Source organism: Populus trichocarpa, chromosome 11, assembly GCF_000002775.5.
Source record: "Populus trichocarpa isolate Nisqually-1 chromosome 11, P.trichocarpa_v4.1, whole genome shotgun sequence".
In the NCBI taxonomy this organism is placed as follows: Eukaryota; Viridiplantae; Streptophyta; class Magnoliopsida; order Malpighiales; family Salicaceae; genus Populus; species Populus trichocarpa.
In genome coordinates this window covers 1,285,132-1,305,345 of record NC_037295.2, presented here as the reverse complement: position 1 = coordinate 1,305,345, position 20,214 = coordinate 1,285,132, and the positions used below count along the sequence as shown (strand labels likewise).

General features: G+C 35.8%; 2 protein-coding genes across 2 annotated transcripts; both read right to left on the bottom strand.

Annotated features, from left to right (window-relative positions):
- Positions 1 to 961: 961 nt before the first annotated feature.
- On the bottom strand, positions 962 to 18,309 carry LOC7485098 (TMV resistance protein N-like). Its single transcript, XM_052445387.1, has 2 exons — positions 17,813 to 18,309; positions 962 to 1,770 (listed from the first exon to the last, which is right to left on the bottom strand). Exons 1-2 carry the CDS (start codon positions 18,307 to 18,309, stop codon positions 1,161 to 1,163), a joined length of 1,107 nt encoding a protein of 368 aa, XP_052301347.1. The 3' UTR covers positions 962 to 1,160.
- Positions 14,999 to 16,730, bottom strand: LOC112323404 (disease resistance protein RPV1). Its single transcript, XM_024581518.2, has 3 exons — positions 16,430 to 16,730; positions 15,916 to 16,323; positions 14,999 to 15,841 (listed from the first exon to the last, which is right to left on the bottom strand). The coding sequence occupies exons 1-3, from the start codon at positions 16,655 to 16,657 to the stop codon at positions 15,011 to 15,013; spliced, it is 1,467 nt and encodes a 488-aa protein (XP_024437286.2). The 5' UTR covers positions 16,658 to 16,730; the 3' UTR covers positions 14,999 to 15,010.
- Positions 18,310 to 20,214: the final 1,905 nt, after the last annotated feature.

Genomic DNA, 20,214 nt, shown 5'->3' with positions numbered 1-20,214 from the left:
AGCAATCCATGGTAAAGGAATTTGAGATGACAGACTTAGGTCTTCTAGCATATTTTCTGGGATTAGAAGTGAAGCAATGCAGTAATGGAATTTTCGTTTCTCAAGCCAAGTATGCAACAGAAGTGTTAAAGAAATTTGCTATGGAAGATTGTGATCCAGCAGACAATCCAGTTGAGTATGGAACGAGGTTAACTAAAGAAGGAGAAGGAGATTTAGTTAATCCTACATATTACAAAAGTATTGTGGGGTGTTTGCGTTATCTAACTTGTACTAGACCAGACATTCTGTTTGGAGTTGGTTTGGTTAGCAGATACATGGAGAGACCAAGGAGTTCACATTTGAAGGCAGCAAAGAGGATCCTTCGGTTTATTAAAGGAACATTAAACTATGGATTATGTTATTCATCATCACAGAATTTCAAAATCACAGGTTATAGTGATAGTGATTGGGCAGGAAGCTTGGAAGACAGGAAAAGCACAACTGAATTCATATTTTTCATGGGAGAAACAACATTCACATGGACATCCAAGAAACAATCTATTGTTGCATTATCCACATGTGAAGCAGAATACATTGCTGCTGCATCATGCGTGTGTCATGCAATATGGCTAAGGAAATTGATGGAAGATCTGCAACAGAAACAGAGTGAAGCCACAAGAATTTTCGTTGATAACAAGTCTGCTATAGCTCTTGCAAAGAATCCAGTGCATCATGAACGTTCAAAGCATATTGATACTCGATTTCATTTTATTAGAGAGCACATAAAAGAAGGCGATGTGGAGTTAGTTCATGTCAACACTCATGAACAGATTGCTGATATTTTTACAAAGCCATTGAAGACTGAAGTTTTTTGTTATCTGCAGAAGAAGCTTGGAATCGTGAAGATTGATGAAACAAGTTTAAGAGGGGTGAATGTTAGTTATTAAACTTATTTATCAAGATTAGTATTGAAGAGTCACAATTATTAGTATTGAAGAGTTGCATCTATTAGTATTGAAGATCACAATTATTAGTATTGAAGAGTTACAACTATTAGTATTGAAGAGTCGCAACTATTAATGTCTATATATTGTATGAATCTCATAATGAAAAAGGAGTGAGAGTACCATTTTCATATGTATTGTATTCTACCAAATTAGAGAGTGTGCAGCCTAAACCCTTCAATTTCTGTTCTCTATTTCTGCCAAATTTCCAACAAAAAGCTCAAGTGATTTTTCATCATCTAGCAGTTCAACTTTGTACCGGATCCACTGAATATCATTAGCTGAAAACAGACCCTTATTTCTGGTTGTTACAATGATTTTACTTCCTTTACAAAGCAAATTTTGCATGACAATGATTTTATTGAATTGGTCCCTTTTGTCCACATCATCTAGAATAATAAGAGTTCTTCTGCAACATAATGCATCCTTAATCTTCAGAATTCCTTCATCTTCATCATTTATCTCGACAGTCTTGTTTAGGATGTCGAAAAGAAGTTGCCTCTGTAGGCAAACTATATCCTTTGACCTAAAATTTGATAGAAAGCTCTTTCCTTCAAATTTATAATAGTTCTGGTTAAAAACACTCTTAGCTATGGCTGTCTTTCCAACTCCACCAATTCCATAGAGTAAAGCAATGGCAGCACCATGGGATCCATCTTGCAACAATGAGTTGATATCTTGTACTCGAGCATCTCTTCCAATGAAATGAAGGGGGACATAAAATATTTTTGGATCCAAATTCTTTGAGACATTCTCCACAATAGATTGGACAAACGGTGCCTCGTACCTACATCAAAAAGTAAAATACAACGTGGGATAATTAGTAGCCTCTCTATAAAGGATAGAAATAAACAACATTTAACTAAGAAATTAAACCGGGTTGCGTGTCCATGATTGATAGTTAAATTTGTAGGTGTGTTATGATCACCACCTATTAAAACCAAATCATGATCGAAAAAGAAGAAGAAGAAGAAGAAATTATAAGTATTTTATTTTATTTTTCTTATATGTTTTCTTATCAGTACACTTAACCGAAAGAAATCAAGAGTTCACGACCAGCATTCTAGTCTTATGCAATGTATAGTTTCATCAAGAGATATAACTTACCCATCTCCTAAATCCATTCCAGCTAAATTTGCAACTTCCTTCAAAGCAATCCTCCACCCATTCACCCGCTCCATCTCCTCCTTGTAGTGCTTTTCATGTTCCACAAATGCTGCAGCGAAGCTCCCAGTTTGATTTCTGACTTCAGATGGATCTACATGATAGAATACTGGGAAAACTATGCAGTCAGCATTCCTCTTACGTTCCATGATCATTACAAGTTCATCGAGGCACCATCTCGACCAAGCATAGTTTTTGGAGAACACGATTATCGCTATTTTTGATTGTTGTATTGCCTTCTGGAGCTCCAGCTCTATATTCTTTCCTCTCCGAATTTCATCATCATCTCTAAATGTGTGAAACCCTGCATCAACCAGGGCCTTGTAGAGGTGATCGGTAAAGTTCTTGCGGGTGTCTTCACCTCTAAAACTCAAGAACACTTGATATTTACAATTAGAAAATCGTGAAGAGTAGGATTCTTGATATTTCCCAGCAGCCATTTCGAGTCTAGCAAAGATAAGACTTTTCAAAGATCTGAACAAAATAAAACGAGTTGCAGGATTGATGTCGAGAGTTCAAGATCGACAGCACACCAATAAGCTGAAGTATTCATATATTATTATCTTACTTTATCTTTAAAACAGTTTTCAAGTTATTTCCCAGCAATCAAATCCTCCATGCCCTTTCAGAAAAATATCTGTACATTCCACAATATGATAAATCTCTATGCTGAACCAACAAAATCGGTTGATGAGATCATCAATAATTAGTTTCTAACAGTGAATTAATTTAAGTGATTCTCACTTACAGCAGAGTTACATTCCACAATATAACATAATACTAAAAGAGATAAGAGAGAGAGAGTACCTGCAATCTTCACTTTCCCTTCGCTGATGTTCTCTTATCAGTTCATCAATTTTATGCTTTCAAGTCAGCCTTACAAGTCGTTGTGGTATGGACCATTTCCCGCGTGAGGACCCTTTTTTTATTTAATTTGCTCAAATCATTTATCACGCGTTTACTAGGGCCTGTAATTCTTGCTATAATTACCAAAAGGGACATTAGACACACACACAACACATAATCCCTCCCATCAACTCACACGGTTCTTCTTACTTCACCCACCAGTAAGATAAAGGCACGTGGAGGATAAGGCTCTTCATATCTGACTTGGAAAGTTTACCGGGCCCTGTAATTCTTGTTGCATCATTTGAATATGTTGAAAGTAAAGTAGATTTATGAAGAATTAATTGAAAAACAAAGCAATTGGTTAAATTAAATAAATTAGTCAACCAGTATAATTTTTAGATTAGTATTTCATTTAAATAATTTAATTTCTTGTTTATTTAGAATTTAAGATTTATGGAATTTGAGGTCTTTAATAGTTTGTTCTCGGATATAAAAAACTCCTGAATCAGATTTTTTATAAATAAAATTTAAATTTAAATTTAAATAAAAAAAATATTAATTTAACTAAGTCTTGCTAACTCCGAATGAAATTCAATCAGATCAACATCAAATAATTTATTTTAAAACAAAAAATAAAATAATTGACTTAAGATCATGTTTGTTTTTGTGTTTCAAAAGCATTTCTGAAAAAATTTGAATTTTTTTTTCTTTTTTTCCTTGCTTTAAATTAATATTGTTTTAGTGTTTCAAATCATTTTGATGCGCTGATATCAAAAATAATTTTTTAAAAATAAAAAAAAAATATCATTTTGAGGCATTTCCAAATGAAAAACACTTTAAAAAGCAACTACAACCACATTCCCAAATAGTTATTTAAGTTAATTGGATAACGCAATTACCTGAAATTTATTTTAGGAGCGTGTTTGAGAGTGTGGTAGCGGTTGTTTTTCAAAGTGTTTTTCATTCCAAAACACATTAAAATAATTTTTTTTTTATTTTTAAAAATTATTTTTGACATTAGCACATCAAAATGATACAAAAACATAAAAAACATATTAATTTAAAGTAAAATTTTAATTATTATTTTTTTATTTTTTTATTTTAAATTAATATGTTTTTTATATTTTCAAATTATTTTGATATACTAAAATACTTTCAAATCATAATACCAAACACACCCTTATGTAATCAGAACTAGTCTACAACTGGGCCCAAGACATGGGCGAATGGTTTTAAAATTGAGAGAGAAAGGGTGGATTGTAATTTTAAGACAAGTCATCCCTACAAGTCCACTCTCTCTCTATGGTATGGAACGTTTCCGCGTGAGGAATTTTCCATGGCTAATATCGGAAGCAGAAAGTCGGAAAATTTTGGTGCCGGGAGTTACGGCTATTGACATCGTGAAGTAAGAAAAAAGTTAGAAAATAAATTCCAGAAGTTGATGGCTATTGACATCCTGAAGTAAGAATCAAGTTAGAAAAATCTAATTAAGAGGAGAAGTTGATGGCTATTGACATCATTTCGGCCAAAAATTCTATCGAAAAATTAAGGGGTAAGAAACCCAGACTCGGTGAATAGATCAAAGCCACATATCCGGTGCGCAGCGGGTGAGGATATTTTGAATTGCAAGTACTCTACATACTCTTTCTAAAGTAGCTACTCCTGTTCTTCCTCCTCGTGAAACCACCTAAACATCTCATTTTCATCATATTCAAGGACAACATTGAATCTGTTGCCCTAAAGTTCTATCTGTTCCATCAAAGCAGAATTTATAAAATGAGCAAAGGGAAAAGTTTCTAGATATACAAGAACAAAAATGTAGAGTTGAAATAAAGCAGAACTTATAAAATAAGCAACAGAGATCAAGAACTTATAAAAATGTAGAGAAAATTTGTTTCGTGCTGAGGACAAGAAACAAACTTGTTTGGTCAATTTGTACTTGTTCCCCCAAGAAAAACTCAGAAAGCCACTATTGAGAGAGGAATGTAGGAAGAAGACATTGTTGAAAGAAGTTAAGCCTGCAGCGGTTGCAGGCGAACCATTGAATCAGTACAGACAACTTCTGTACGGATTCATGCATATACAGGGTAAGGCCACACAATTTTTCAGCATCATGCTTCCAAAATATTGAAAATAAATGAGAAAAGAAAGTAAAAGCATGAACATTTTAAGACACCTAAATACCATGAAGATAGGAAAACAGAACCAGTTACTCTTACACTTGTTTCTTTCAAAACTGTAAAAGCTTCCATGTGATGCCATATTCTTTGACATTTGGGTGATTCTTGACGAGCAATTTCCCTTCCCATGTCTCTTACGAGTTGATGCATTTATAAATTTTTATTATTTTATTTTAACAATTTCTACAAGACATCAATCGATGAGATAGTCAATCCTAAATCTTGCATCTATACCGAACCCATCAAGTGTCCTAGCTGCATAATCCTCATCCATTCCATTGAAGAAATAAGCAATATCAAGGAATAAGTTCTTCTGATAATCATCATCAGGAGAGTTCTAACTTTTTGCAAGAACCTTTTGAACTTGACAATTTGGAATCACTTCCATTTCATGTAATGCGCTTTCCCATACTTTTCTGCTTTTACTAAAAAATGAAGCACCAATAGCACAAAGGGCTAATGGAAGTCCATTACAATGATGTACTATTCTCCAAGATTCCTCAATAAAATCTTCAACTGGGTAAGCTTGTCCACAGGCATGCCAACTCAAAAGATTAAGTGATTTTTTGTTATCTAGAGGTTCATCTTTGCACTTGACACACTCACCATCAGCTACAATCAAAGCCTTATTTCTAGTTCTTACAATGATTTACTTCCTTGGCGAAGCCAATTTCGCGTGCCAACAATTGCATTGAAGTGGTCCCATTTGTCCACATCATCAAGAACAATAAGATTTCTTCTGCAACATAACGCGTCTTTAATATAATCCCTTCATCAACATCATGTATGTCATCAGCATTGTTTAGGATATCTGAAAGAAGTTGCCTCTGTAGGCAAACTACAACATTGGATTCTTTTGACTATTCTCTAACATTTGATAGAAAGATCCTACCTTCAAACTTATGAAACTGCTGGTTATAAACACTATTTGCTATGGTTGTCTTCCCTACTCCACCAATCCCATAGAGTATATCAAAGGCAGAACTGTGGGAGCCATATTCTTGCAACCATAAGTTGATATGTTTTTTACTAGAGGATCTCTTCCAATGAAATGAAGGGGGATATGAAATATTTTACGATCCAATTTCTTTGAGACCTTGTCGACAATAGATTGGACAAGCTGTGCCTCATGCCTGCATCAAAAAGAAAAATGCAATATATGATAATTAGTAGTCTCTCTATAAAGTTTCAAAATCTTAGTATCTTGGAAAAAAGAAATTAAACCAGGCTGTGCGTCAATGATTGAAACCGAAAATGGAATAATGTAGAAATCATTGCTTTTTTCAAGTAACTAAGAACAAAAATATCTGAAAATGAGAAAAAAAAGTTTCTTTTATTTTTATTTTTCTTTAATGTTCACTGAGTTGGGAGTGGTACAGTTTTTTTCTAAATTGGAGAGGTAATATCAGTCATTGTCTAAATGCTTTACTACAAACCTGAAAAAATTAAGAGTTCACTACCAGCATTCTAGTCTTATGATATTTGTAATTTCATTCAGAAATACAACTTACCCATTTCCTAAAACCATTCCTCCTAAATCTGCAATTTTCTACAAAGCAATCCTCCACCAATTCACTCGCTCCATCTCCTCCTTGAAACGCTTTTCATGATCCAATATTAATGCTACAGCGACTTCAGATGGATCCACATCATAGAATACTGGCAAAACTATGCAGTCAGCATTCCTCTTACACTCCATGATCATTACAAGTTCATCGAAGCACCACATCGACGAAGCATAATCTTTGGAGAACACAATTATCGATATTTTTTTATTGTTGTATTGCCTGTCGGAGCTGACTTGATATTTTCTCCTCTCCCAATTTCATCATCGTCTCTAAATGTGTGAATCCCTGCTTGAACAAGGGCTGTGAAGAGCGATCAGTAAAGTACTTGTGGGTGTCCTTGCCCCTGAACCCAAGAACACTTGATATTTGCAAGGAGAAGACCGTGAAGACGAGGGTTCTTGATGTTTCCCAGCAGCCATTTTGAATCTAGCAACGAAAACAATTTCAAATATCTGACAAATGAGAAAAAAAAGCTTGCAGGATCAACTGTCGATAATTCAAGATTCTGTAACACACCAATTAGCTGAAGTATTTAAATATTATTATCTTACTTCTTCGTTAAAGCATTTTTTTCAAGTTATTTCCCAGAAATCAACTCCCCGGGCCATTTCAGATAAATATTTGTACATATTTTATCAGCACTTGCTACCAGCATTTACAAGCACACAAGGATGCCCATCTGGAAGCCTAAATTATTTGCAAAAGCACACATCTTGCAATCCTAACAACATCCAAGAAAGTGAATTTAGTAGTTTATAACTCACAGTAAAAGCACACATATGGAATGGGTACACAACTTATCTGTGTAAATTAATTACCATTGTAATGTTTATTATCAAATCAGATCAATTATAATAGTATTATTGAATAGACTAAAAATACGTTACCTAAAAAGAACTTACATATTACAAAATTCATGATGAAATATCTGTTGAAAGTTAAGCTGGTTACTTGTTTTTAAAGCTTCAGAAGTAAAGCCTGAGGTTATAACGAGAAGAATGAAGAATGAAGTAATGGAAGAAGTTTCTGTTAAAAGCAGTTACAGCAGTTAAAAAAACAGTTAAAGCAGTTATAGCAGTTTTTTCTGTTAATTTCTGTTACAAACCGTTTCTTACATGTGTAAGAATCGTAGCCCTCAATTGATGAATGGTTGAGATGAATTGATTCCTAAAATCTAGGATTCTGTTATTAATTACATGTAATGTGTATAAAAGCAGGATTCTTGCATTGGAAAAGACACAGAAAATATATACAAGAATTTCTTCTCATCTTCTCTGCAAAACTCTTCTACAAACTCTTCTTTAGAAACCTGAAAATCAAACATGGTATCAGAGCTCTAAAACTAATTCCTAAGAGGGGCGTAAACTGTGAAAACAGATTGATTAAACTGTTGCTTACTCAAAATGGTAGGATCAAGCTCTGCTGGAGGAGATCTAAGAACTCCACAGTTCAATGGCACAAATTATGATTTTTGGGCTGTAAAAATGGAGACAACCCTCATAGCATTCGATCTATAGGACATAATAGAAGATGGAATACAATCTAAACAATCACTTGAGGCTGCAGATGGATCAGGAAATGAAGAGAGTGATGCTGAGCAAACCACTTTGCAAACATCCACTACCTCCAGAGAAAACAAAATTAAGAATGCAAAGGCATTAAGCCTCATACAAGGAGCATTAACAGATGACCTTTTCCCACGCATAAGAAACGAGAAGACTGCAAAAGGAGCTTGGGACATTTTGAGCAGAGAATTCAGAGGAGATAAAAAGGTTAGAGCTGTGAAACTTCAAGCAATTAGAGCAGATTTTGGATACATGAGAATGTCAGAAGGTGAAAGTTTAGATGGTTATCTAGCAAAATTCTTTGCAACTGTGAATAATCTGAAATCATTAGGAGAAGATGTATCAGAAACCAGAATTGTGCAAAAATTGCAAATGAGTTTAAGCAGAAGATATAAGTCCATCGTGTCTATCATTGAAGAGACACGAGACCTTGATGTTCTAAGAGCAGAAGAGGTCATTGCATCTGTCAAAGTTTATGATAAGAGGGAGGATCTGCATGAAGAAAGGGACAAGTTAACAGGAACAGAAAAAACCTTTAGCAGTTTAAAGGTTGGAAACAATCAAGCCTACAGCTCACATAAGGGTTTCCAAGGCAGATCTACTAAAAAATGGCAATCACAAGACAGGAGGGGATCAAATTGGACTCCAAACAGAAACCTGAATAGCTACAACAATTCAAGCTGGAATAACACTGTTGAGGGGAGCAGTCAAGCAGGTGTAAAACCACAGTGTCAGGTCTGCCAGAAGCATCATCATGGATTGTGCAGGCACAAAGGAAAACCAAGATGTGGAAGATGCAATCGATTTGGCCATATTTCAAAGGACTGTGATAGTCACAGTCACAAACAATTAGCCAACTATGCAAAGGAAGAAGGAGTAACCACAGGAACCATGTTCTATGCTTGTCATTCTGCAAGTCTGCAAGACATAAATATATGGTTCGTGGACAGTGCCTGCAGGAACCATATGACATCTCAAGAATCTGAACTAATCAACATTGATAGAACTGTAACCTGCAAAGTAAAGATGGGCTCTGGAGATCTTGTGTAAGCAACTGGAAAAGGCACACTGGTGGTGAAGACTCAGCATGGGAAGAGATACATACAAGAGGTGCTGCTTGTTCCAGGATTGGATGAAAACCTATTAAGTGTAAGCCAGATGATGGAGCATGGTTATTACATCCTGTTTGGAGGTAACAAAGCAATGATATTTGATGATGAAAGCCTCAACAATATTGTAGCAATAGTAACCATGGGAGGAAATCGATGCTTTCCCCTTTCACTTGAGTCCATGACACCTGCAGCAAGGAAAGCATCAGTGATTGAAGATTCCTGGATATGGCATAGAAGACTGGGACACTTGAACTTTGCTAGCATGAAAAAGATGCAGCAGAAGGAGATGGTATGTGGACTTCCTGTATTGACAGAAGTGGAAGATGTGTGTGCAGGCTGTGCTTCAAGAAAACATCACAGGGAGAAATTTAACAAAGAACAAACGTGGAGAGCAAGCTATCCACTGGAGCTGATACACACAGACCTGTGTGGACCAATTCAGAACGAATCAGTTGGGGGGAACAAATACTTCATCACATTCAATGACGACTACTCAAGAATGTGCTGGGTATACTTCCTCCGAAATAAATCTGATACACTTAATGTGTTCAAGAAATTTAAAGCTCTTGTTGAACTGCAAAGTGGGTATAAATTGAAGAAGTTGAGGAGTGACAGAGCTGGTGAATATACCTCAAATGAGTTTCAAGAATTCTGTGTAAAACAAGAAATGGAGAGGCAGCTGACAATTGCATACTCTCCTCAACAGAATGGAGTTGCAGAGAGGAGAAACAGGACAATCTGTGAGATGGCAAAGTCCATGTTGATAGAGAAAGAAATGCCAGTGAGATTCTGGGCAGAAGCTGTGAGTACAACCGTTTATCTTCAAAACAGATGTTACACAACATCAGTTATGGAAAAAACACCATTTGAAGCCTTCACAAGAAGAAAGCCAGGAGTCAAGCACCTGAAAGTGTTCGGGTGTTTATGCTACACACATATCCCATCATCCCTAAGGCAGAAATGGGATAGCAAAGCTGGAAAAGGAGTCTTTGTTGGATATGGCAGTTGTGAAAAGGGATATAGAGTGTATGATCTGAAATCTGAGAAGATTGTACTCTCAAGAAGTGTGATCTTCAGTGAGGATAAGTCATGGAATTGGGGAAGAAATCGGATGAATCAAATGCAAATGCCTCTCAACCTTGAAGGAGATGAAGCTGAAGGTGAAAATCCTGAAGAACATTCTGCTGCAATCCAACCCGATAATGTTGAATGTTCTTATCCAAACTCTACAGTTGAAGAGTTAGTTGAGAATACTGACAGTGATAACAGTCAACAATCAACACCTAGCTCTACTCCAGTAAAGTTAAAAATCCTTGGAAGATATATATGCAAGGTGCCACATGTGCATCATAGAACCTGAGAATTATCAAGAAGCAGCTGGAGATAAAGCCTGGCAGGAGGCTATGAAGGAAGAACTGGAAATGATAGAGAAGAACAATACTTGGGAATTGGTGGAGAGACCGACTGACAAACTTGTTATAGGAGTGAAATGGGTGTACAAAACCAAACTTCATCTTGATGGAACAATACAGAAACACAAGGCTCGACTTGTGGCAAAAGGATATGCACAGAAATCTGGAATTGACTACAATGAAACCTTTGCACCAGTAGCAAGGTTAGATACAATTCGAACTCTTATTGCACTTGCAGCACAAAAGGGTTGGAAGTTGTTCCAATTGAATGTTAAGTCAGCATTCCTAAATGGTGTGCTTGAAGAAGATGTATATGTAGAGCAGCCTGAGGGGTTTGAAGTAAAGAATGCAGGACACAAAATCTACAAACTCAGGAAGGCTTTGTATGGATTAAAATAGGCACCAAGGGCCTGGTACAGTGAGATTGATGCGTACCTCTCCATGTGCAAATTCAAAAAGAGCACAAGTGAAGCTACTTTGTATACAAGGTCTGATCATGAAGGTAATTTGATCATTGTCTCAATCTATGTTGATGACATTGTATATACTGGTAGTAGCGAGAGGATGCTGAGTGAGTTCAAAAAGGAAATGATGCAGAGATATGAGATGACTGATCTTGGACTTCTTCACCATTTTCTTGGCATGGGAATACTGCAAACCGATCAAGGAGTATTCATTCATCAAAGCAAGTATGTCAAATCCTTGCTTAGTAAGTTTGGGCTTGAGGACTGCAAACCAGTCTCTATTCCTTTGGCCACTGGTGAGAAACTAAAGAAGGTGGATGGGAGTGAGTTGGCTGATGAAGGTCTTTACAGAAAAATAGTAGGAAGTTTACTATATTTGACAGCAACAAGACCTGATTTGATGTATGCTACCAGTTTGCTGTCACGGTTCATGAATGGACCTACCAAAATTCATATGGGAGTTGCAAAACGGGTTCTAAGATATGTGCAAGGAACTCTCAGCTATGGCATTGAATACGTTAGAGATCAGTCAGCAACTCTTATTGGATTTTGTGATGCAGATTGGGCAGGAAGTGAAGATGACAGCAGGAGCACCTCTGGTTATGCATTCAGTTTTGGAAGTGGAGCATTCTCTTGGGCTTCTTTGAAACAGAACACAGTGGCATTATCAACTGCAGAAGCTGAGTATGTCTCAGCATCTGAAGCAACAGCTCAGGCAATTTGGTTAAGATTTGTTCTTGATGATTTTGGTGAAATGCAAGCCGAAGCAACACCTTTGTTCTGTGATAACATGTCAGCAATTTCAATGGCCAAGAATCCTATTTTTCATCAAAGAACCAGACACATAAATAGAAAATATCATTTCATAAGAGAAGCTCTGCAAGAGGGAGTGATAAATATGCAATTCTGCAGAAGTGAAGAGCAACTTGCAGACATCTTCACGAAAGCATTGCCTAAAGACAGATTCAAGCAACTAAGATTGAATCTTGGAGTTAAACCAGTAAGCAGCTTAGGAGAGGCTGTTGAAAGTTAAGGTGGTTACTTGTTTTTAAAGCTTCAGAAGTAAAGCCTGAGGTTATAAACAGAAGAATGAAGAATGAAGTAATGGAAGAAGTTTCTGTTAAAAGCAGTTACAACAGTTAAAAAAACAGTTAAAGCAGTTATAGCAGTTATAGCAGTTTTTTCTGTTAATTTCTGTTACAAACTGTTTCTTACATGTGTAAGAATCGTAGCCCTCAATTGATGAATGGTTGAGATGAATTGATTCCTAAAATCTAGGATTCTGTTATTAATTACATGTAATGTGTATAAAAGCAGGATTCTTGCATTGGAAAAGACACAAAAAATATATACAAGAATTTCTTCTCATCTTCTCTGCAAAACTCCTCTACAAACTCTTCTTTAGAAACCTGAAAATCAAACAATATCTTGGTTTAAGATACTAGAAAAATTGATGTACCCAAACTTTTACATATTATACAATGGTGAAATAGGTAAATTTTACTAAGTGTAAATCTTGTCTGGCTCGGTATAAACCCAATGGCTTCAAAATCATCCTGAATGGATGAGTATGACTTGGTGAGAAAGTTGAGACTTGGTGCAAATCTTGTTCTAGAGCTACAAAGATCAGTCAATCAACTGTACGATGAGTTTACAGAACATGTATAAGATTACTCGCTTCTGGATGAGGAAAGTTTCATAGAATATAGATTTGATTGATTACCAACGGTGGAAAAAAAATCACTCAGAATTTATTTCTGCATGAATCAATACTGAAAAGACATCCTTGTTGCATATTCGTGAGCTAACTGGCATGAGCTTTTATGGGTGGTATTTACCGAATGTTTGGTGTCCTGATAAAATGGGCTTTCTCATTATTCAGAATGATGGATATGAACTGGATAAGAAAGTGGTAGTCATTGCAGACACAAGTAGAAAACAAGACCATGATCCTGCTGCAACCAGGTATATCAGTTGAAAGTTCTCTGTATCATGTTGATCATTGCCTGAGCCTATTGGATTGTTTTCTAACTCGTTTTATATGTGTTCTTAGTCTGTTTGATTAATTCAATGATTACTTTTTGCCTACCTGATCGGAGGAATCACCAGGAAATAGCTACCCAGTATGCTAAGCACCTAACAAAATGAGGGGAAAGAGTTAACGATTTACTATCTCATTGTTCGAGGAATCCTAGATGATGTCGGAATAAAGGATCGTCAATAAGGATGTTTTAGCGTGTTGTAGATTCTTATCCAAAACTTGTATCATTTGTTAATGTCATGTGAATCGCTAAAAACATGTAAATTGTATGGCTAAGCCAATAAAGAAAGTTTTTTAAGGGGACTGCATCATGCCACCAGGAGACAGTAACAGAGAAATAATGCAAATTATTTCATGACCGTCTTGATTTGTTAATCAGTTGGGTGATTTTGGCTTCTCTTACCATGAGCACCATTGTCCTCTCAGTAGGACTGTCTCTTTAATTTGAACTGATTTTGGCCCATACGAGGAGATCATTATGTTAAGTCGCGTCTTCATTTGTTCTTTCCTTTTCCTCGGCACTCATGTTTTATAAGAATGGAGGTTCCATGGAGTGATAGTAATGGGATTCTGTTGTCAAAAGAGTGTGTGAGGTTTCCCGTTGACTTGGCTCGTCAGAAAATTGGAAGAGAACTCGAGCGTTTTTTAGTTGTTTAAGAGAAAACAGCAAATGGGCTCGTCAGATAAAAAATTACCAATTAAATTTTATCATGTGTTATTTTTATTTTATTTTTTATATAAAAAAATGAAATAAAATAGATAAAATAACATGAAAATTGGAAGGTTAACTTATATTTAATATGTCTTATTATAAATAAAAATTAATAAAATAATATCATATTACATTTTTGAATATGAAGGCCCTTATAAATATTTATAAATAAAAGATCTCATGCTATTTTCATGATAAGCTTTTCAAGAAAAAAGAAAAAACTATTTCAAAAGCTTTCCAGCTTTTTTGATTTTACGGTTGAAATCTAAAAAAGCAAACCTCTACTTAATGAAACCTAAAATAATTCAAGTTGTAGACCCTTCTTTGCAAAATTCCAAAAAGTGAAATTGCGAGCCCTGCGTTTACCATGGAAAGCACAATTATAATTTCTAACTATATGAGAAGCTATTTCTACTTCGGCTACGTGTGCTGCATCATCATCATCGCTACTGTTGTGGGCATTGATATCTTCATCCTTTCCTTCCTCTTCATGCAACCATTGTACACCAACGGTCCTTATTTGGATAGCTGGACCACGTGGACGCACTGAAATACTCACGTCATCACCATTATCAAATGCAGGATCATTGCCCCCTAATTTCGTGTGCAATAACGATTGGACTTCCCGAACACCACGCGCGTACCTCATAGGGAAGACAAAGAATTGACAAAGCAAGGATTGACCACTCGTATTGTTTCTGATTTCAATATAAACATTACTAAAGCCACGGTATGCTGACGTCACACCAAGCCCTGTGAATAAATTAAAGCCACATATCCGGTGCGCAGGAGGTGAGGATATTTTGAATGAAAAGTTATCTACAAACTCATTCTGAATTAGCCATTTATCCTCTTCTCCCTCTGCACAAAACAAATTGGAGAACATCTCATCTTCAAATGCATAGACGACAACGTTGAATATGCCATCCATAAATGTTATCTGTACCACCAAAACAAAGTTTATAAAATGAGTAAAAGAAAAGTATTAAAATGTAGATTTCCAAAACAATAAAATGGGTGAAGGAGGACCTGAAATCTCGATGGCTGTATTTGAGCACTAACCGTTTCCATTATTCTGAACATTTGAGAGTCTACCTTTTGAATTAATTCTTGCTTTATCCGATCTTGGAACTCGACTAAGTGATCACAACCATCTCCTTCAGTCCAACTCTTTGGATTTGCAAGTCCTTGCAGTGAATAGCAAAAGGACACATCTAACAAATCCAAAAGGAATGGAAGCTCTGGGAGTGCCTGAAGCATTTTGCAATTTCTTAAATATAGGGCTCTGAGTAGACCAAGATCCTTGATGCTTTCTGGAAGAAAACAAATTGGAGTTCCACTTAAATCTAGACTCTCCAAGAAGCGTGGCAGTGAAAACAAGGTAAATCTCAACATTTTCCTCGTTGAAAACCTAAAGGGAAAGAATAGCTTCAATGGAAGAGATGAAATGAATGATGTACTTGCAACAATTCCATCACTTTGAAGCAACTTGCGCCCTTGATGATGCTCTAACTCCATATTCAGGTTATTAAGATTTGAACAACCATTTAAAACCAGCTCTTGAAGTGAATTCAATCTACTCATTTCTTCTGGAAGCTCCATAAGACTTGTACAATTTCTTAGATTTAAGATCAACAATCTTTGTAAATCACCAATAGATTCGTGAAATTGAACCAAACGGATGCAGTCTTCAAGTATTAGTTTTTCAAGGGCTGGGAGACCCGAGAAGTCTGGGGTTCTAATGAGATCACGAGAGTGACGGAGATCAAGAATTTTCAATTTTGGAAGAAACTGTGAAAATACATGAATTTAGTTGTTATCAATTGAAAACGAGAGAGATAGCTATAGAGAGACTTGATACATACCGGTTTGCCCTTCCAAGCATCAACTAGACAACTTCTGGATAGATCAAGAACCACCAGCTTCTCCAAGCATACGTGATTTGGTATGGAGCTCCAAGACAATCCATGCCAACATAACCATATCAAATTCTTGGGAAAGTGCTCAAAACTTCCATGAAAATTAGTGTAGTTTAGTTGAAGAAATTTTACATCTGGCATCTTTCTAAAAGCATCCGTGCTGAGGATGGGAAACAAACTTGTTTGGCCAGTTTGTAATTTTCCCCCATCGAAAAAATCGGAAAGCCATTGTTGAAAGAAGTTAAGCCTGCGGCGCTTGCGACAAACCATTGAATCAGTACAGACAACTTCTGCATAACGATATTCCATTAATGCATGCATATCAATGGTAAGGCCACGCAATTTTTCAGCATCCTGCATAACAATATTAAAAGTACATGAGAAAGGAAAGTAGATGAATGAATATGTCAAGGCACCACAAACCATTTAAGTAGACATTTAAAAAAATTGAGCTACTTACAGTAGTTCCTTTCAAAACTGTAAAAGCATCCTCATGATGCCATATTCTTTGACATTTGGGTGATTCTTGACGAGCAACTTCCCTACCCATATCTCTTACTAGTTGATGCATCCACAACCTTTGATCACTGTTGATTTCAACAAGACATCTATCGATGAGATTGTCAATCCCAAATCTTGCACCTTTATCGAGCCCATCCAGTATCCTAACTGCATCATCCACATCCATTCCATTGAAGAAACATGCGATATCAAGGAATAAGTTCTTCGGATAATCACCATCAAGAAAGTCGTAACTTATTCGAAGAACCTTTTGAACTTCAAAATTAAGAATCACTTCCATTTGTTGTAATGCGCTTTCCCATATTTCTCTTCCTTTTCCGGACAATGAAGAGCCAATAACTCGAAGAGCTAATGGAAGTCCATTACAATGATATACTATTCTCCAAGAGTCTTCCACAAAACCATCAACAGGGTTAGCTTGTCCAAAGGCATTCCAACTGAAAAGCTCAAGTGATTTTTCATCATCTAGCAGTTCAACTTTGTACCGGATCCACTGAATATCATTAGCTGAAAACAAACCCTTATTTCTGGTTGTTACAATGATTTTACTTCCTTTACAAAGCCAATTTTGCATGACAATGATTTTATTGAATTGGTCCCTTTTGTCCACATCATCTAGAACAATAAGAGTTCTTCTGCAACATAATGCACCCTTAATCTTCAGAATTCCTTCATCAGGATCATTTATCTCAACAGTCTTGTTTAGGATGTCGAAAAGAAGTTGCCTCTGTAGGCAAACTATATCCTTTGACCTAAAATTTGAGAGAAAGCTCTTTCCTTCAAATTTATAATAGTTCTGGTTAAAAACACTCTTAGCTATGGCTGTCTTTCCAACTCCACCTATTCCATAGAGTAAAGCAATGGCAGCACCATGGGATCCATCTTGCAACCATGAGTTGATATCTTGTACTAAAGCATCTCTTCCGATGAAATGAAGGGGGACATAAAATATTTTTGGATCCAAATTCTTTAAGACATTCTCCACAATAGATTGGACAAACTGTGCCTCGTACCTGCATCAAAAAGTAAAATACAAGGTGGGATAATCAGTAGCCTCTCTATAAAGGATAGAAATAAACAACAGTTGCGTGTCCATGAATGATAGTTAAATTTGTAGGTGCGTTATCACCACCTATTAAAACCAAATCATGATCGGAAAAGAAGAAGAAGAAGAAGAAGAAGAAGAAATCATAAGTATTTTATTTTATTTTTCTTGTATGTTTTCTTATCAGTACACTTAACTGAAAGAAATTAATTAAAAGTTCACGGCCAGCATTCTAGTCTTATGCTATGTATAGTTTCATCAAGAGATATAACTTACCCATCTCCTAAATCCATTCCAGCTAAATTTGCAACTTCCTTCAAAGCAATCCTCCACCCATTCACCCGCTCCATCTTCTCCTTGTAGTGCTTTTCATGTTCCACAAATGCTGCAGCAAAGCTCCCAGTTTGATTTCTGACTTCAGATGGATCCACATGATAGAATACTGGGAAAACTATGCATTCAGCATTCCTCTTACGTTCCATGATCTTTACGAGTTCATCGAGGCACCATTTCGACCAAGCATAGTTTTTGGAGAACACGATTATCGCTATTTTTGATTGTTTTATTGCCTTCTGGAGCTCCAGCCTTATATTCTTTCCTCTCCGAATTTCATCATCATCTCTAAATGTGTGAAACCCTGCATGAATCAGGGCCTTGTAGAGGTGGTCGGTAAAGTTCTTGCGGGTGTCTTCACCTCTAAAACTCAAGAACACTTGATATTTACAATTAGAAAACCGTGAAGAGTAGGATTCTTGATATTTCCCAGCAGCCATTTCGAGTCTAGCAAAGATAAGACTTTTCAAAAATCTGAACAAAATAAAACGAGTCTAGCAGAGATTAATGTCGATAGTTCAAGATCGACAGCACACCAATAAGCTGAAGTGTTCATATATTATTATCTTACTTTATCTTTAAAACAATTTTCAAGTTATTTCCCATCAATCAAATCCTCCATGCCCTTTCAGAAAAATATCTGTACACATGATAAATTAATCTCTATGCTGAACCAACAAAATCGGTTGATGAGATCATCAATAATTAGTTTCTAATAGTGAATTAATTTAAGTGATTCTCAGTTACAGCAGAGTTACATTCCACAATATAACATAATACTAAAAGAGATAAGAGAGAGAGAGTACCTGAAATCTTCACTTTCCCTTCGCTGATGTTCTCTTATCAGTTCATCAATTTTCTGCTTTTAAATCAACCTTAAAAGTCTCTGTGGTACGGACCATATCCGCGTTAGGACCTTTTTTTTTTTTTAATTTGCTCAAAATTGAGAGAGAAAAGGTGGATTGTAATTTTAAGACAAGTCATCCCCACAAGTCCACTCTCTCTATGGTATGGAATGTTTCCGCGTGAGGACTTTTTTGGTTTTATTCTGATCAAGACTTGGATGTTGAATATAATCACTAATTCCGAGTTGACGGCTATTGACATCGTAAGAAAAAAGTTAGAAAATAAACTCCACAAGTTGATGGGAATTGATGGCCACTATTGACATCCTGAAGTAAGAAAGTCGGACTGAATTTTCCATGGCACACTGAATTTTCCTGAAGTAAGAATCAAGTTAGAAAAATCTAATTAAGAGGAGAAGTTGATTTTCCTGAAGTAAAAATCTAATTTTCCTGAAGTAAGAATCTAATTAGAAAAATCTAATTAACATCATTTATGTTTCTCTCTCTTTTCTCAAATCTTTTGCTTCGTGGTTGGTATTACTGTATTCCTTTAACAATTTTTTTGTGAAGTAAATTATTATTTAGTTAATCCCTTTATTTTAATAACATAATATTAAATCCCTAAATTTTATATCTGTTTGCCATTAATTTCTCCTAGTTTTCTATTACGTCTAATTGCCTTTTTCTAAAATATCTCCTGTATATTCCAACAGGTAAATTAATTTTAAAAAAATTATTGTCTTTTAAAACGTATTGTATCAAATGTCTTTCAAGTAGAAACTAATTATTCCTAACATTTAGGACTAATACAACTTTTCTTTTTTAGTCGTTTCACTACTATAAAACTAGCAAATAGCTATGAAAATACCTACAAAAAATATTCCACCAATAAGATAGAAAAATTATGCCATTTATTTTTTATATCTGTTTGCCATTAATTTCTCCTAGTTTTCTATTACGTCTAATTGCCTTTTTCTAAAATATCTCCTGTATATTCCAACAGGTATATATTAAAATTGAGAGAGAAAGGGTGGATTGTAATTTTAAGACAAGTCATCCCTACAAGTCCACTCTCTCTATGGTATGGAACGTTTCCGCGTTAGGAATTTTCCATGGCTAATATCGGAAGCAGAAAGTCGGAATGTCTAGGCTTGACCAGTTATGCATGGAAAATTTTGGTGCCAGGAATTGATGGCTATATTGACATGGTGAAGTAAGAAAGAAGTTAGAAAACAAATTCCACAAGTTGATGGCTAGTGACATCCTGAAGTAAGAATTAAGTTTGAATGACAAGTACTCTACATTCTCTTTCTAAAGTAGCTACTCCTGTTCTTCCTCCTCGTGAAACCACCTTAATATCTCATTTTCATCACATTCAAGGACAACATTGAATCTGTTGCCCTAAAGTTGTATCTGTTCCATCAAAGCAGAATTTATAAAATGAGCAAAGGGAAAAGTTTCTAGATATACAAGAACAAAAATGTAGAGTTGAAATAAATC